We start from the raw sequence: 17,952 nt of genomic DNA on the forward strand, positions 1-17,952 counted from the left end.
AATTAGATAAAGTAGAAGAAAATATACCAGAAGATTTTATATATAAATGAGAATCTAAATGGATACGGGAAAAGAAAGAACCTCCTATACTAAAACATTTGATTGATTTATGGAATAAGATAAATGTTGATGATGAGATAAAGAAATCTTTATTAGCAAAGAGACCTTTAATTCAAAATAAACTTATCCCTTTTACAATGGATAATCAAATTTTATATAACTGGTTTCACAAAGGGATTAGTTATATAGGAGACTGTTTTGAAGGAGGTATGTTTATGTCATTTGATCAATTAAACAATAAATATAAAATATCAAATAACAATCTTTTCTGTTATTTCCAATTAAGGGCTTATTTAAGAGATAAACTGGGTCAAACAATGTTATTGCTGAAACCTAATGAAATAAAAACTTTAATTCATAAAGGAAAAACTAAAAACTTTATTTCTGGTATGTATAATTTGATTCAAAAACAGGCAATTAAACAAGGAATTCATAAGTCAAGACAAAAATGGGAAACTGATTTGAATATTAAAATTGATGAAACAAGTTGGTCAAGATTATGTCTTGACAGTATGACAAATACAATAAATGCTCAACTAAGATTAGTACAATATAACTTTTTACATCAAATACATATTACACCACAAAAAATAAATAGATTAAACTCAAATTATCTGATCAATGTTTTCAATGTAATCAAGAAATTGGTACTTTTTTTACACTCTACTTGGTCTTGTTTTAAAATTCAACCTTTTTGGACAAATTTAAGAGTTTTATTGGAATACAACTTCCACATAATCCAACATTATTTTTACTAGGCGATATTGAAGGGATACAATCGAAATCCAGATTGAATAAATATCAGAAAGAATTCATAAAAATTGCATTGGCAGTAGCCAAAAAGGCTATTACAGTTACTTGGAAATCGGATTCATACTTAAGTATAGATCTTTGGAAGAATTAAATTTTTAGCTGCATTCCACTTGAAAAAATTACATAATTTAAGAGATAAATATGAAATATTTCTGAAAATTTGGCACCCTATTTACAGAAAATAGAACTAAATATATAGGAGCTCCAAAGATAAAATTATTGGTTATCTGGGGAAAGAAATAAATATACATATTAAAGCTATTATGAACTCCATGGAGCATGTGGGGATCTTCCGATATCCAGGCATTCTTTCTTTCTTTCTTTTTTTCTTTTTTCTTCTTTCTTTTTCTATAGGGATATGTTAGGGGGAGGGGTTAAGGGTTGATAATTTTTTTTCTTTCTGTAACCTATTTGAAGATTCAATTAAAAATAAAATTTAAAAAATAAATAAATAATAGCAATGACACTGCCCCCGACACACTCACATTTCTCACATTCTGCTTATGTTTTCCACAGTGAAGGTTGACACAAATTATTTAAGTTTGTCTACCATTTCTTTTCCCCCCCATTACTACCTCTCCAGTGTCATTTTCCAGCAGTCTGATACCCACACTCGCCTTTCTTTTACTCTTTATATATATGAAAAATCTATTGGCATCCTTTTTTATACTGGTGGCTAGTTTACTTAGCTTATACCAGTGAGGGTAAGAATAGGATGATTTGGTAGATCAATGCATGGCTGAGGAACTGGTGCTGAGGACTGGGGTTCAGATTTCTAGATCACTGGGATCTCTTCTGTTCAATGACCTTACAGCTTAACCTGGGGGCTGGGGGGGGATCCTATAACCTTATGGGCAGGTTTGCCGGAGTTGTTCGTCAGGGTTTAAAACTAACTTGGCAGGACGATGGGATTCAGAGCAATAGGGCTGAGGTTGGGTTCGTCGGTTAACAGACAGGCGGCGTGTAGTGAGACTGCTAGCAAGGAGAATAGGGCAAAATAGCAGTCAACAGGATAAGTAGCGATGTAAAAGGTGGGCAAAATCGAAAAGGGTGAATACAGGACTGAAGGTGTTATATTTGAATGCATACAGTATACAGAATAAAGTAGACAAACTTGTAGCCCAGTTACAGATTGGCATGTATGACATTGTGGCAATCACTGAACTGTAGCTGAAGGAATATTATAGCTGGGAATGTCATGTCCAAGGATCCAAGGACAGGAAGGTAGGCAGAGGGGATGGCATGGCTCTGTTGGCAAAAAGTGAAACTAACTCATTAGAAAGGTTACATAGGATCGGTAGTTGTAGGATCATTGTGGGCAGAGCTAAGGAACTGCAAAGGTGAAAAGACCCTGATGGTAGTTATATACAGAACTCAAACAGAAGGAAATATGAGGTCTACAAATTACAACAAGAGATAGAAAATGCATATCAAAAGGGCAATGTTACGATCGTCATGGGGGGGGGGTTTAAATATTCAGGTAGATTGGGAAAATCCAGTTGGTGATGGATCACAAAAGGGGGAATTTGTAGAATGCCTATGAGATGGATTTTAGAGTGAATCGTGGTTTAACCCACTAGGATATCACCTATTCTGGATTGGGTATTGTACAATAAAAGGAATTGATTAGTGAGCTGAAGGTAAAGGAACACTTAGAAGCCAGAAATCATAATATGATAGAATTCATCCTATCCTAACAATGGCTGACAAGAGAAGTCAAAGCCAATATAAAGGTCAAAAGAGGGCATACAATATAGGTTTTTTTAAAACCTGGTGTGCAAATTCCACAAGGAACTGACTCTAACTCACTCCATGACAAGTCCCGACAGGCCCCAGTTGCTTTTTAAACCTAGTGGGTAAAATCCACAAGGAACCATTTCCAACTCACTCCACAATCTCCTGCTGTGTAGACAAGACCCTTTATGTGATATAATAAATCTACAACACTTTGCAAAAGCTTAGGTATAGATATGTAGCTAGGGTGCATAAGACTTTTACGCAGAACAGGAAGGTGGTTGGGAGACAGAAATAAGAGTACTTAGCTTTGTGTTAGCTCAGTAGTACTCACCACCCTCTGTGTGAATTTTTTTCTCTGTACTCTTTCAACCTTATTTACATCTTTCCTGTAGGTAGGTGACCAAAACTGCACACGATACTCCAAATTAGGCTTCACCAACATCTTACATAATATCCCATATCTTTACTCAATGTGCCAAAAGCTTTCTTTACGACCCTAACCCGAAGATTCCAAGAAGTCGGCACGACACAGCTTGCAGCGGCCACTCCGGAGCTGATTATCTGTTATTTGTGAAGTGGGGTGCCGTGCGCAATCATGATCGATTGAAAACGGACGTAGGAGCATGGAGGAACATCGGGAAATCTCCAGGAAGGCCTTCTTCGTTGCTGCTGCTGCTGTCAGGTCTGAGACTCTGCTGGAAAGAACAGGCCCCCAGTCCTCAGGGTCGCGTTGCCGATGGCCATTGGCGGGGCCGGCTTAATACACTCGGCAGAGGATGGTGCTCGGAGAAGCTGTGCCGGAGGGGATGGTCGTCAGCTCAGAGGTTTGACGGACTCAGAGTCCTTTCAACAGACTCAGAGTCCGCTGCGGCCAGGTCGCTTTCGGTGTGTGCTGCGTCTGCGGGGCTGGGTTCAACGGAGCTTTCGTTGTGTTCTGCATCTGCAAGGTTGAGTTGGACGGCACCATGGAAGTCCATAGCGGGGGTATTCCCTTCTGCCGCCGGCGTGGGATGGTGAGTCTGTCGGGACCCTGAGGACTTGTGGAAACTGTGGTGATTTCTTTTGAACTTATAGTCTTTTAACATCTTTGGATTATTTTTACTGTGCCCATAGTCTGTTTTTTTTAATCAATTATGCTATTGTTTGCACTATTGTAACTATATGTTTTGTGCAGGTCTTGTAGCTTTAGTTTTTGGTCTTGTTTGTCTGGTGGATTTGGAGCTCCTTTCCGGGAAATGCGCTAAGACAGTAGCACGATATCAATATGCAGCAGTCTCTCCGGACTCAGGATTGGGGATTGCCAAACATTACACGGATTTTCTAGTGTAGTCTGTTTTGTCATATGCTTTTGTGATATCATTCTGGAGGAACGTTGTCTCATTTTTTAACTGCATTGCATTTGTGGTTTCTAAATGACAATAAACTGAATCTGAATCTAACTATGCTGCCACTTTCAATGAATTACATACCAGTATTTCAAAGTCCCTTTGTCTTACAGAACCCCTCAAAGCCCTACCGTTCACTGTCCAAGACCTATCCCGATTGGTCCTACCAAAGTGTAACACCTTACACTTGCCTGCATTAAATTCCATCTAACACCTTTTAGCCCTTTTTCCAGCTGGTCCAGATCCTGCTGCAAGCCATGATAGCCTTCCTCACTACACCCCCAGTCATAGTGTCATCCGCAAATTTGCTGATCCAGTTAACCACATTTTCACCCTCATCAATGACAAACAACCATGGACCCAGCACCAATCCCTGTGGCACTTCACTAGTCACAAGCCTCAAGTCAGAGAGGAAACCATCTACTACCACCCTCTGACTTCTTCCAGAAAGCCAATGTCTAATCCAGTTTACTACCTCATCCTGAATGAGAGCAACTGAATCTTCCTGACCAGTCTCCCATGCGGGACCTTGTCAAATGCCTTGCTAAAGTCCACACGGACAACATTCACTGCCTTAGCTTCATCAACTTTCCCGGTAACTTCCTCGACAAACTCTAATAGATTTTTTGGACCTACCACACACGAAGCCATGTTGAGTATCCCAAATCAATCCATGTCTATCTAAATACTCACAATCCTTTAGAATATCTTCCAAAACTTCCCCACTACTAATGTCAGGCTCACTGCCCTACAATTTCCTAGCCTTTTTTTTTTGAGCTTTTCTTGAGCGGATGCCCTGGCAGGAAAGACAGTGGATCAGCAGTGGCAGATATTCTTGGGGATAATACAAAAGATGCAAAAGCAGTTCATTCCAATGAGAAGGAAGGATTCAAAGAGGGGGAAGGGGCCACAGTGGTTGACAAAGGAAGTCAGAGATTGTATAGCATTAAAGAAAAAGAAGTATGACAGGGCTAAGATGAGTGGGAATACAGATGATTGGGAAAGTTTTAAGGAACAGCAGATCTTAACTAAAAAAGCAATACGGAGAGAAAAAATCAGGTATGAGCTCAGTCTAGCTAGGAATATAAAAGGGGATAGCAAAAGCTTTTTTAGCTATGTGAAGAGAAAGAAGATAGTTAAGAACAATGTTGGCCCCTTGAAGAATGAATTGGGAGAAATTGTTATGGGAAACAGGGAAATGGCAACAGAATTTAATGCGTACTTTAGATCTGTCTTCACCAGGGAGGACACAAGCAATCTCCCAGATGTATGGATGGGCCAGGGTCATAAGATATCAGAGGAATTGAGACAGATTGACATTAGGAAAGAAACTGTGATGAGTAGACTGGTAGGACTGAAGGCTAATAAATCCCCGGGTCCAGATGGTCTGCATCCGAGGGTTCTAAAAGAGGTGGCTCAGGAAATTGCGGATGCATTGGTAATCATTTTCCAATGTTCCTTAGATTCAGGATCAGTTCCTGAAGATTGGAGAGTGGCTAATGTTATCCCACTTTTCAAGAAGGGAGGGAAGGAGAAAACGGAGAACTATCGCCCTGTTAGCCTAACATCAGTCATGGGGAAGATGCTTGAGTCCATTATTAAGGACGAAATAGTGGCACATCTTGATGGCAGAAATAGGATTAGGCCGAGCCAGCATGGATTTACCAAGGGCAAATCATGCTTGACTAATCTGTTGGAGTTTTTTGAGGGTGTAACAAGGATGTTAGACGAGGGTAAGCCTGTGGATATTGTGTACCTAGATTTTCAGAAGGCATTCGATAAGGTGCCACATAGGAGATTGGTGAGTAAAATCAGAGCTCATGGCATTGGGGGCAGGGTTTCAACATGGATAGAAAACTGGTTGGCAGATAGAAAGCAAAGGGTAGCAGTGAATGGATGTTTCTCGGACTGGCTGGAGGTGACTAGTGGGGTACCACAGGGCTCTGTATTGGGACCACAGCTCTTTACGATTTATGTCAACGATTTAGATGAGGGCATTGAAAACTATATCAGCAAGTTTGCTGATGATACTAAACTGGGTGGCAGTGTGACATGCGAAGAGGACGTTAGGAGAATACAGGGAGACTTGGATAGGCTGAGTGAGTGGGCAGATACTTGGCAGATGTCATTCAATGTGAATAAATGTGAAGTTATCCACTTTGGAAGCAGGAACAAGAGGGCAGAGTATTGTCTGAACGGTGTAGAGTTAGGTAAGGGAGAAATGCAAAGAGACCTAGGAGTCCTAGTTCATCAGTCAATGAAGGTGAATGAGCAAGTGCAACAGGCAGTGAAGAGGGCAAATGGAATGTTGGGTTGGCCTTTATTACAAGGGGAATTGAGTACAAGAGCAAGGATGTCCTTTTGCATTTGTACAGGGCCCTGGGTGAGACCACACCTGGAATATTGTGCACAGTTTTGGTTTCCAGGTTTAAGGAAGGACATTCTGGCAATTGAGGAAGTGCAGCATAGATTCACTAGGTTGATTCCTGGGATGGCAGGGCTGTCTTACGCAGAGAGACTGGAGAGATTGGGCTTGTACACACTGGAATTGAGGAGATTGAGAGGGGATCTGATTGAAACGTTTAAGATAATTAAAAGATTTGATAGGATTGAGGCAGGAAATATGTTCCAGATGTTGGGAGAGTCCAGTACCAGAGGGCATGGATTGAGAATAAGAGGTCAGTTATTTAAAACAGAGTTGAGGAAGAGCTTCTTCTCCCAGAGAGTTGTGGAGGTGTGGAATGCACTGCCTCGGAAGACGGTGGAGGCCAATTCTCTGGATGTTTTCAAGAAGGAGCTAGATAGATATCTCATGGATAGGGGAATCAAGGGATATGGGGACAAGGCAGGGACTGGGTATTGATAGTGAATGATCAGCCATGATCTCAGAATGGCGGTGCAGACTCGAGGGGCCGAATGGTCTACTTCTGCACCTATTGTCTATTGTCTATTGAACAGCAGAACAATGTTGGCTATCATCCATTCCTCCGGTACCTCACCCGTTGCTAAGGATGATTTAAGTATCTTTGCTAGGACCTTGGTAATTTCCACACATCTCCCACAGGGTCCAAAGGAAAGAGATTTATAACCTCAGGATGATAATCTCAAGCCGTGGAGATTTATCAATTTGCCTCAAGACAGCAAAGAACTCCTCCTCTGTATTCTCTACTGTGTCCATGCAGTTGATGCCACTTTGCCTCACTGCTATAGACTTCCCCTGAGTAAATACAAATGCAAAAAAAAAAATTATTTATGATCTCCCCCATCTCTTTTGGCTCCACACATGGATTACCATTCTAAACTTACAGAGGATTAATTTTGTTCCTGGCAATCCTTTTGCTCTTAACATTTCCGTAGAATCTCCTTTATCTTACCTGCTAAGGCAACCTCGTGATTTCTTTCCAAAGTGTTCTCTTGCTAAGGGTGCAAAAAAATTTGCACTGTACTGCAGCAATTTTATGTATTGCATTGTACTGCTGCTGCAAAACAACTTTCATGGCATTTTTGAGTGAGGATAATCCTGATTCTGATATGGATCTCTATTGTGGACAGTGGAAAAGGGGCAAGAAGAAGGGAATCGTGATTGGAATAGGGGAAAGGGAGAGCAGAGGAAGTGGGAAGTACCAGAGAAACATTCTGTAATGATCAATAAACCAATTATTTGGAATCAAATAACCTTGCCTGCTATCTCTGGGCTAGGTGTATCTGCACCCATACCATTCCTCACCCCAGCACTCCTTCTTTGTCCCAAACCCCTCTCACAGCTCTCCACCCTCACCATTCCCAACATCCTTTGCTCCCACCAGATTTTACAAAATCAGTCTCTGCTTCACATTGACAAATACAGTACTATTCAAGAGTCTTGTACACTTTAGCTATATATACGTGCCTAAGACTTTTACACAGTACTGTATATACAAGCACAATGTTTAAAAGCCATTTAGAGAGGAACATAGACAGAATAGTCCTAGTGAAAGTTATACACTTTGTGGTCACTTTATTTGGTAAACCTGCGCACTTGCTCAAGAATACAAATATTTAATCAGCCAATCATGTGGCAGCAACTCAATGAATAAAAACATACAGACATGGTCAAGAGATTCATTTGGAGTTCAGCCCAGACATCAGAATGGGGAAGAAGTATGATCTAAGTGACTTTGACAATGGAATGATTGTTAGTGCCAAATGGGGTGGTTCGAGTATCTCAGAAACTGCTGATCTCCTGGGAGTTTCATGCACAGCAGTCTATGCCTGAAAAGACTTTACGGAGAATAGTTCAAAAATTTTAAAAAAAAATCCAGTGAGTGGCAATTCTGTGGGCAAAAATGCCCTGTTAATGTGAGAGGTCAGAGGAGAATGGCCAGACTGGTTCAAGCAGATAGGAGGACAACACTGATTCAAATAACCACACTTTACAGCATTGATCCTTGAAGTGGATGGGCTACAGCAGACTACAAACATATTCTCAGTGGCTAGTTTATTAGGTAGTGGAAGTACTTAATTATATAGCCACTCAGTGTACAATTACATGGTCTAAAAGACAATTTGACAGGTACATGGATAGAAAAGGCCTACAGGAATACAAGTCAAAGACAGGCCAATATGACTAGCTCAGACAGACACTTTGGTTGGCACAGACAAGTTGGGCCACAAAGGGCCTGTTTCTATGACGTATGACCCTGTTCCCATGGTGCAGAACCAGTTTGCAAACTCGTTGTGACAGCACACATCAGAACTGACAAGAAACAGATTTTACTGCACTGTCCCCTCTACAGAAATCGCTAAAAATGTTTCATGTTGTTACAAGAGGCTTATTAGGTATAAAATCATATTCATTACTGCTGAATGACTTTCTGAAAATCTTCATCCTTGTAGACTCCTATTTACCCACAGTTAGAATAAGATTTTGTGCACTTTGTTTATGATAAGCCTGTTTTTATCTTAAATATTGGGGAAAAAAAGATGCAGCCTTCTTGGGTTTTTTTTTTGTACCATGCTTAATCAGAATTAGAGGCATTTTATTTCCTGATCCCACTTTCAGAATTCATCAATCTGACTGACTTCCTAACTTACTTGACACTATCACTGTAATGAGCCACTGTAGCTTCCCACGCAGAGAGAAGTTTACATTAGGAAAGAGAAATTCTGGTCTACAGACCTGTTTGTTTATCACAGAACCATTAACATTTTAACATCTATTTGAACAGTGCAGTGCAAACCTCTGAGGCACAAATAGATAACTAGGGTTGCTAAGACTTTTGCACAGCACTGTACGTGGATGGGAGAGGCATAGAGGTCTATGGTCCAGGTGTGGGTCGATGGGACAGCAGAATAACACTTCAGAGCAGACTAGATGGGCTGAAGGATCTGTTTCGGGGCTGTAGTGCTCTATGACTCATTCAAGAGCCTGCCCAACTCCCTTTTAGAATTTTAAATATGTTCTGCTTCCCCTGAGGTAGTCCTAGTGAATCTACTTATACTTTGCCTATTGAATCTATTTATAGTTTTGCCTCATGCCCTTTGGCTAGAATTTTAAACCCATCTACCTTGAACTCATGGGAAGAACTTCTCTTCTAGTCATCCAGTCTAAACCCGACCTGACCCGGCCCACCTCTGTCAAATCTCCTCTCACCACTGCACCCTTGCCCAAAGCCCTCGCTTGTTCGCTCACGTCCGATGCGGCCCGCCATCATGAGCTCTTACCCGAGTTGCCAGACCATCCTTACAGTGCAGACTGATCCCGCATTCATCCGTTATTTCCGACAAGTCTTCATCTTCAAACTCTTCCAAACTTATGTCGTGGGTTAACCTGCAGTGGGAAATGAACAAAAGACCAGGTCAACATGTGGAAAACCACCCATTCACACACAATGGCAACATTCGACAGCTTATACTCTGTCCACGCGTCTCCCCGTCTCAGTAAAGCAGCCAGCATCATCAAAGACTCCAACCACTCTGAACATTCTTCCTTCCCCTCCACCCATCGGGCAGAAGAGCGTGAAAGCACGTACCACCAGGCTCAAGGACAGCACCTACCCCACTGTATCATAAGCTCAAAATGACCTCTTGTATGATAAAATTAATTCTTGGCCTCACAATCTACTTCCTTTTTAAAACATTCAAGATTGTTTATGGTCATTCTTCAGTGCATGAGTGTAAAGGGGAACACAATGAAGTGAAAACAAGTGTTAATGCAAAAGAGTTACAATTCCCCGGAACATTCCCACCACTGTCTGTAAGGAGTTTGCACGTTCTCCCCGTGACCACAGGGATTTCCACCAGGTGATCCAGTTTCCTGCCACAGTTCAAAGACGCACCAGTTGATAGGCTAATTGTCCCCTGATTAGTCTAGGGGTTGCTGGGCGATGCGGCTCAAAGGGCCTGTTCCACGCTGTATCTCAATAAATAAAACAAATAAATAAATCAAACACAATAAGCACAACAAACACAATAAATACAAATATAACAGCAATTCTATGAAACACAATGTACTGATACTCGGGGTGGCAGAAGAGGAGTAAGGCGCTCCTTCTCCCCACGAGCCTGCAGGTCACCTTTGAGCACGCTGTAGCACCTGCTTAGCCCCCTGGATCAGGGACAGATGAAGCCGTGAGAGCTGGTAGTGGATGGAACTGGGTGGAGAATGACCACACTGGCTTCTATTCCATGTAACATCAGCACCGCCGTCCAAAGTGAAAGACCAGCCACACAACAGATGCCCGTAAACCAACCCACCTCCCAATGCACCCGATTCAATTACAGCTGATTGGATACAATTGATTCTGCTAGCTTGCAGGTCACACTTGGGCAAGGTGTAGAACCCACTTAGCCCCTCCCTCCCCCGATCAGGGTCACGTAAAGCCATGGGAGCATGGGAGCCATGGGGTCATTGGTCATTTGAGCAGCTGTTGCATATCACAAGTTCTGGTTATGTGACCACTGACGCCAGGCAGACAATCTCTGAAGAGTATTGATAATGTCTGGGATCACCCGTCTTCCAAAGACACTGGCCAGAAGAAGGCATTGGGAAACCACTGGTGTCGAACTTTTTGCCAAGAACGATTATAGTCATTGGACCATGATCACCTACGTCAATTGACACAGCACATAATGATGACGATAAGAAACTGCTGAGTGAGTCCATATATAGATAAGATTAGCTGATATATTTAGACTTATTATATGTACATAAAGTGATGTTAGACGCAGGAGTATCTGTGCATAATTAGTTATACACCCTATATCAACCCTATCATGATTTTATATACCTCAACAAATTTGAACCGCATTCTTTTCATTTTTTGTTTATTTAGGGATACAGTACGGAACAGGCCCTTCCATCCCTTCAAGCTGCTTGGCCCCAGCTTCCCCTGACAAATCCAATTACCCCTAATCTAATCAATTTACAATGACCAATTAACCTAATTGGTAAGTCTTTGGACTGTGGGAGGAAACCAGAGCCCCCAGGGAAAACCCACATGGACACGGAGAGGACAGACAGAGACTCTTTACAGACAGTGCCGGAATTGATCACCAAACTCCAAAACACCCTGAGACATAACGGCATCGTACTAGCCACATTGCAAACTAGCCAATTCTCCTGCCTATTAGAACGTAGAAAACCTACAGCACAATACAGGCCCTTTGGCCCACAAAGCTGTGCCGAACATGTCCTTACCTTAGAAATTACTAGGCTTACCCATAGCCCTCTGTTTTACTATGCTCCATGTACCTATCCAAAAGCCTCTTAAAAGACGCTATCATATCCCTATCGTATTCTGGTAAGATACTGGTGATCTTGCTTGTAGTAGCCCCTCCAGGTCCAACAAATGGAGCAAATGTTCATCCTTTATGTGTTTCTTACAACCACAAGCCACTGTCGGATATTAAGAATACCAAGTACTGCAAGTCTTCCTCTCAAGCAGGTTGCTGGATGGCAGTGGAGCTGCACAACACGGGCTTACTGCGTACCATGTCGATGCCTGCTACCGCCACCCAGGCAAGAAGGCATTGGAAGTGATGCGCGGTTCAACAAACGGAGTAAATGGCCCCAAGACCCTGATGGACATTGGTAGTACAAAATACTGCAAGTCTGGTTCATGGGCAAAACTGTTAACAGGGGAGCTGTGTGGCAGAGGCCAGGCTCTGGGACACCAGGAAAAGGTGCGGGAGAGAACAGAGGCAAGATGGACGTGATGGTAACCGTGCTGAGGAGCGGGCTGGCCACTCTCGTCGGTGCTCTCTCTGTAGATGGTTTGCTGCTGACACAGCGCAAAACAAGCTGCATTGCTTCCATCTACGGCTGACCCAGTGTGAGCTGAGGAACTGCTGTGTGCTCATTCTTGCAGAAACGTGGCTCTAGTACAACACCCCATACACCATCAATCTTCAGGCCATGCCACTCAGCGCTAATATTTTTGTGACTGTATGTGCTGGATCATAACCATCTGTGCTGTGTGTGACTGTGTGTATTGTGTTTTGCACCTTGGCCCCAGAGGAAAGATGTTTAATTTACCTAGCTGTATACATTTGTATAGTTAAATGACAATTAAGCTTGAACTTAAACTTCTCTCCATAACCTTTGATGTCATTATCAATCGAGAACCTATCAAATACACCCAATAAATTGGCCTCCATATCCGTCTGTGACAAGGAATTCCACAGATTTATCAGACTCTGTCTAAAGAAATTGCTCCTCATCTCTGTTCTTATCAACATCCTTCTATTCCGAGGCTTTGCGCTCTGGTCCAAGACTCACCGTCTATTGGAAACATCCACTCCATGTCCATTCTATCCAGGCCTTTCAGTTTTCCCTACATTTTAATGAGCCCCCACCCCCACATTATTCTTAACTCCAGCTGACCATCAAACATTCCTGATATTTAACTGCTAACCTTGCCCTTAATCACACATATGCTGAAGCCTGCCATCATTGAAGATGGGAAGCCTCTTAGGACCTTCTCCATCATTAGCTACTCCACAGCTCACCAGCATTTCTGGAAGATTAGTTCCAGCATCCTGAAGGAGTGGTAATGTACCTCTCAGTCAGAGTGCTCTGCGACTTGGACATCCCATTCCCAAGTGATCTGAAAGGGTGCCTGCATGTTACCCATGTCCTTCGAGACCAGGGCTTCCCAACCTCAGTTAATAGCAAGGCTCTCTGGCACAAAAAAGGTTGGGAACCCCTGTTCTAGACAGTAGAGGCCATGACTGTCAAAGGAGAAGCAATCCAAGAAGTCCACAAGCTCTTCTGAATGCCAAGGCGTAGACGTTTACGAACCAAGAGCTGGTAAATGGAATTAGAACAGATGGGCCAGCATCGGCATAGAAGACTGAGTGACCTTTTCACCTTCAGGATGACTGTCTACAAACCACAACCATTAGCTAGGTGTTGGGATGGATGTAGAAACTTTGTAGGGAGTCCCTGCAGCAGGAGGGACTTGCACCTCAGCGGCTGTTTCAGCTATAATGTAAAGCAGCTTCAGACCATGTGCCATTGAAATGCATTGTGCAGAATTAATGTTCGTTGTAAATGTGACATGAACAGGTTCATATTCCTGCAACTGCAATGTGCATTCACGCTGCTGCCTCAGGGCAATAAATCTTTACAAACTGGCCCATGGGACCAGACAAAACCAGACACAGAGCTGCATCAGGAGTTATTCCAAGGACAAAAGCACTTTAAGCACCGTCCTGATGAAGGGTCTTGGGCTGAAATGTATCAATGCTGCCTGACCTTGGTGTGTTTCCTCCAGCGTTTTGTTTGTGTTGCTTAAGGAGAGGCAAACCAATCGGCTCTTCCAGGCTGCGAACCCAAGCACTGAAGCCCAGTAACACAGAGTGGGTCACAAGACTGACATCTCCTCTTGCAGTGTTCACCTCACTATCTACCCCCTTGTGATCATGCACCTTACTGCCCATCTGCACTACACTTTCTCTGTAGCTGTACTGCTTTATTCTGAATTGTTATTGTTTCCCCTTGTACTCCCTCAATGCACTGATGTGAAGAAGTGACTGGTATAGACTTCATGAAGCTTTTCATGGTACCTCAGTACTATAATAATAATAAACCAATTCCAATATCTGACAACAGACTCCCAAAGTGCACTTTCTATACCGAGCCCAGTCATGGGAGAAAATCATGGGCTGGCACAGTAGGTAGCAACTAGTGAAACACCTTACAGCACCAGTAACCCAGGTTCAATTTCACTCCTGTCTGTACATTCTCCCCATGACCATTCGTGTTTCGGCTGGTTTCCTCCCGTATTCCAAAGTCATACTGGTTTGGGTTAGTGAGTTGTGGGCATGCTATGTTGGTGCTGGAAGCATGGCAAGATTTGCTGGCTGTCCCCAGCACATCCTTGGACTGTATTGATCATTTCACTGTACGTTTCAATGTACCTGTGACAAATAAAGCTCATCTTTAAAAAGGTCACCAAGCGGACTGCCAAACCAGACTTTAGTTGTCAAGAGGCCCTGTGCAACCATGAAATGCAAACAATATTCCACCCAGGACCTGTCCTCTTCTCATGACCTACCACTGGACAGGAACCTGAAGACCACACCCAATGTTTTAATAACAGCTTCTTCCCCTCTGTCATCAGATGTTTTAATGGTCCATAAAACCTTGTTCATGGATACCTTGTTATTCCTCCTTGCACTATTTTAATTAGCTTTATAACTTATAGTAATTTTTATCTGTTGCTGCTAGAAAGCAACAAAGTTCACAGGATACGTCAGTGATAATAAATTTAATTCTGATGTCTGCAAATGTGTGCGGTTTCAGTAGTACTGTCTTGTCGTTGACTAATTTGGAATATTTATTTACAACTACATCAGTGAGATGGAGGTGTACCGGGACATATGGCTCACACTTCACAAAGTACAGGAATCAGGAAATTTACTCAGTAGGAAAAATCTGGGAATAGAACACAGAATAGCTTTCTCCTGTAGAAACGGAGGTATCTCAGGAAAACGCAGAAACAAGAAGATAATTATAATCAATTGTAATGATTATGTAATGATTTTCCCAACCATGATTCCCCTCTCCCTGCCCTCTTCCCACTCTCAGACCACAATAGAGATCCATATCAGAATCAGGTTTATCATCACTTCAATGGCAGTGGTACAGTACAATAAAATCAGTTATATAAATGTACCGAAGACTTTTGCGCAGTAGTGTATCGCCTCTAGGAATCGAGCTGTCGTGGCCTGAAGCCACTGTATTAGAGTCACACTGGAATGAAACTGACCTTCTCCCCAAATCATCCATACTGACCAAGATTCCCATTTCAGCCAATCCCGTCTTTCCCGTGTTTGACTCATATCACTCTAGACTGGGGTTCCCAACCTAGGGTCCAAGATCCCAGGATGGGAACATTATTATGTCTGCCTCAACCACTTCCTGTGGCAGCTTGCTCCACATACACAGCAAACTCTGGGGAGGGGAGGGGAGAGAGGGGCTGGGGAGAGTGAGGGGGCTAGAGATACAGGGGGAGAGGGAGAAAGAGTGGGGAGAGGGGAGAAGGCGAGGTAGAGAGGAGGGGGAGAGGGTGTGGGAGAGAAAGAGAGGGAGAGAAAGAGAGGGAGCAAGAGATAGATAAACCTTGGTAGATTACAAATTCAGTATTTCAGAGCAGATGGCTCAGATATCACCAGGACGCCAATAACTAATGGTTCATGCATTCTAACATCTGAGAGACACGTCAACTGGATCAGTTCCCTCAATAGCATCTCAACATTCTGTTAACTGTAAACTTCCCTGTGGCTCTCCAGCTTCTCAACAAAGCTCACGCTGGTGTAATACCCTCACTGTCCCTGTACAACATCCATTAAATGGTCTTTCCTGCTCTCCTTGTTCTGTTCATAATTACTGAGTCTCGTTCATACGTTCACATTTCTATCAGTTTGATTATTGATGATTCTGCACGTGTCCATTCTTCTAATTGTTGATTGCTGATGGCTGATTGCACCATTGTCTTGCAAATTGTTGGTCACTATTGTGCTGACTGTTATGGTATTGTCCTGTGTTTTATGCTTGGCACTGAACCACAATTCTGGCATGGTTCACATACTGGCAATAAAGTGATTCTGATTCTGATGGTATTAAGTATTACCCACTCTCTGCACTGTGGGGAAGAATTCAATCGGAAATGCAGAACCAACTTCAAATGTCATGTATAGTACTGTGCAAAAGTCTTGGGCACGTGTATTGTACATAGCTAGGGCACCCAACAAGACTTTTGCACAGGACTGTATTTGTCAACGTGGAGCGGAGAGTGAGTTTATAAATCTGGCAGGAGAAAAGGATGTTGGGAATGGCCAGGGTAGAGCGCCACAGGAGGCAGGTGAGATAGGTGGCAGAGGAGAAGTGCTGGGGCGGTGGGGGGGGGGGGGGGGGGGGATGCAGACACACCCAGCCTCAAAGCACCAGGCAAGGAGGCAAGGTCATTTGATATCAAACAATTAGTTTATTGATCAATACAGAATGCCTCTCTGGTGCTTCACACTCCCCCCCCCTCTCCTTTTTCCAACCAAGATGCATCTCTCCCTGCTCCCTTCCCACTCTCAGACCACAATTGAATCCCAGATCAGAATCAGGTTTACCATCACACACACGTAAAGAAATTTTTTTGCAGCAGCTGTGTGGAACAATACATAAAATCACTACAGTACCGTGCAGGAGTCTTCATCACCCCAACCACATATAAATGTTCCTCAGACTTTAGCACAATATGCTGCATCACTTATTATTTCCTTCTTTTTGTACACGAGATACAGCAAAAAGGAAGAATAGGGTCTTTGTAAGACATGTGTCACATACACGCAATCCTGCAAAAGTATTTGCAGCAATAGGACATCCCTGGAGCCTGGCTTTGCTGTTAACAAAACACTATTTTATTAGTAACTACGTCATATAGTAACTTAAACCAAGTAAATCAAGAGTTACTGGTGTTATGCATATGTAGGTCACAAGTAGAGAGGGTCATAAAGAGAGCTTTTGGTACATTGGCCTTTATAAATCAAAGTATTGAGTATAAGAGTTGGAATGTTATGGTCAGATTGTACAAGACATTGGTGAGACCGAATTTGGAGTATTGTCTGCAGTTTTGGTCACCGAATTACACCGAACAGGAAGGATATTAATAAGGTTGAAAGAGTGCAGAGAAGGTTTCAAGGATGTTGCTGGGACTTGAGAAACTGAGTTACAGAGAAAGGTTGAATAGGTTAGGACTTTATTCCCTGGAGCGTAGAAGAATGAGGGGAGACTTGATAGAGGTGTATAAAATTATGATGGGTATAGATAGAGTGAATGCAAGCAGGCTTTTTCCACTGAGGCTAAGGGAGAAAAAAAAGAGGTCATGGGTTAAGGGTGAAGGGGGAAAAGTTTAAAGGGAACATTGGGGGGGCTTCTTCACACAGACAGTGGTGGGAGTGTGGAATGAGCTGCCAGATGAAGCGGTAAATGTGGGCTCACTTTTAACATTTAAGAAAAACTTGGACATGTACATGGATGAGAGGTGTATGGAGGGATATGGGCCAGGTGCAGGTCAGTGGGACTAGGCAGAAAAAAAGTTCAGCACAGCCACGAAGGGCCAAAAGGCCTGTTTCTGTGCTGTAATGTTCTATAGTTCTATGGTTCTACAGGTGTAAAAATAAAGTTCCCAAGCTCAGGTGGCTAGAGTAACAGCCTTACGATAGTATGTAAAAAAAAGTTCAGTTCAAATCCACGGGTTAATTAATGTGAGATATTTGTAATCCTAAGGCAAATGTTGTCAGAAGGTAATTACGTCGCTATTCCACAGATTCCATAACAGCATCACAAAATAACAATAGCAGTAGGTTTTATCTCCAAAGTTGTTCCACTCCACACACAAAGTATCATCAAAAGTGATCTTCAACGAATATCCTTTCAACACAGGTGGTACCACACCCGAATTCAGCTATGGGTCATCTC

General features: G+C 42.7%; 1 protein-coding gene across 2 annotated transcripts in view; it reads right to left on the minus strand.

Moving 5' to 3' along the window:
- mapk8ip1b (mitogen-activated protein kinase 8 interacting protein 1b) overlaps positions 1 to 17,952 on the minus strand; it is a 151,326-nt gene that overhangs the window by 66,399 nt on the left and 66,975 nt on the right. For both annotated transcript variants that reach the window (XM_059976148.1, XM_059976147.1), the window contains exon 2: positions 9,699 to 9,804. In XM_059976148.1, the coding sequence (XP_059832131.1) occupies positions 9,699 to 9,804 (106 nt within the window). The remainder of the gene's footprint in view (positions 1 to 9,698; positions 9,805 to 17,952) is intronic.

The sequence above is a fragment of the Hypanus sabinus genome, chromosome 7, assembly GCF_030144855.1.
Source record: "Hypanus sabinus isolate sHypSab1 chromosome 7, sHypSab1.hap1, whole genome shotgun sequence".
Classification (NCBI taxonomy): domain Eukaryota; kingdom Metazoa; phylum Chordata; class Chondrichthyes; order Myliobatiformes; family Dasyatidae; genus Hypanus; species Hypanus sabinus.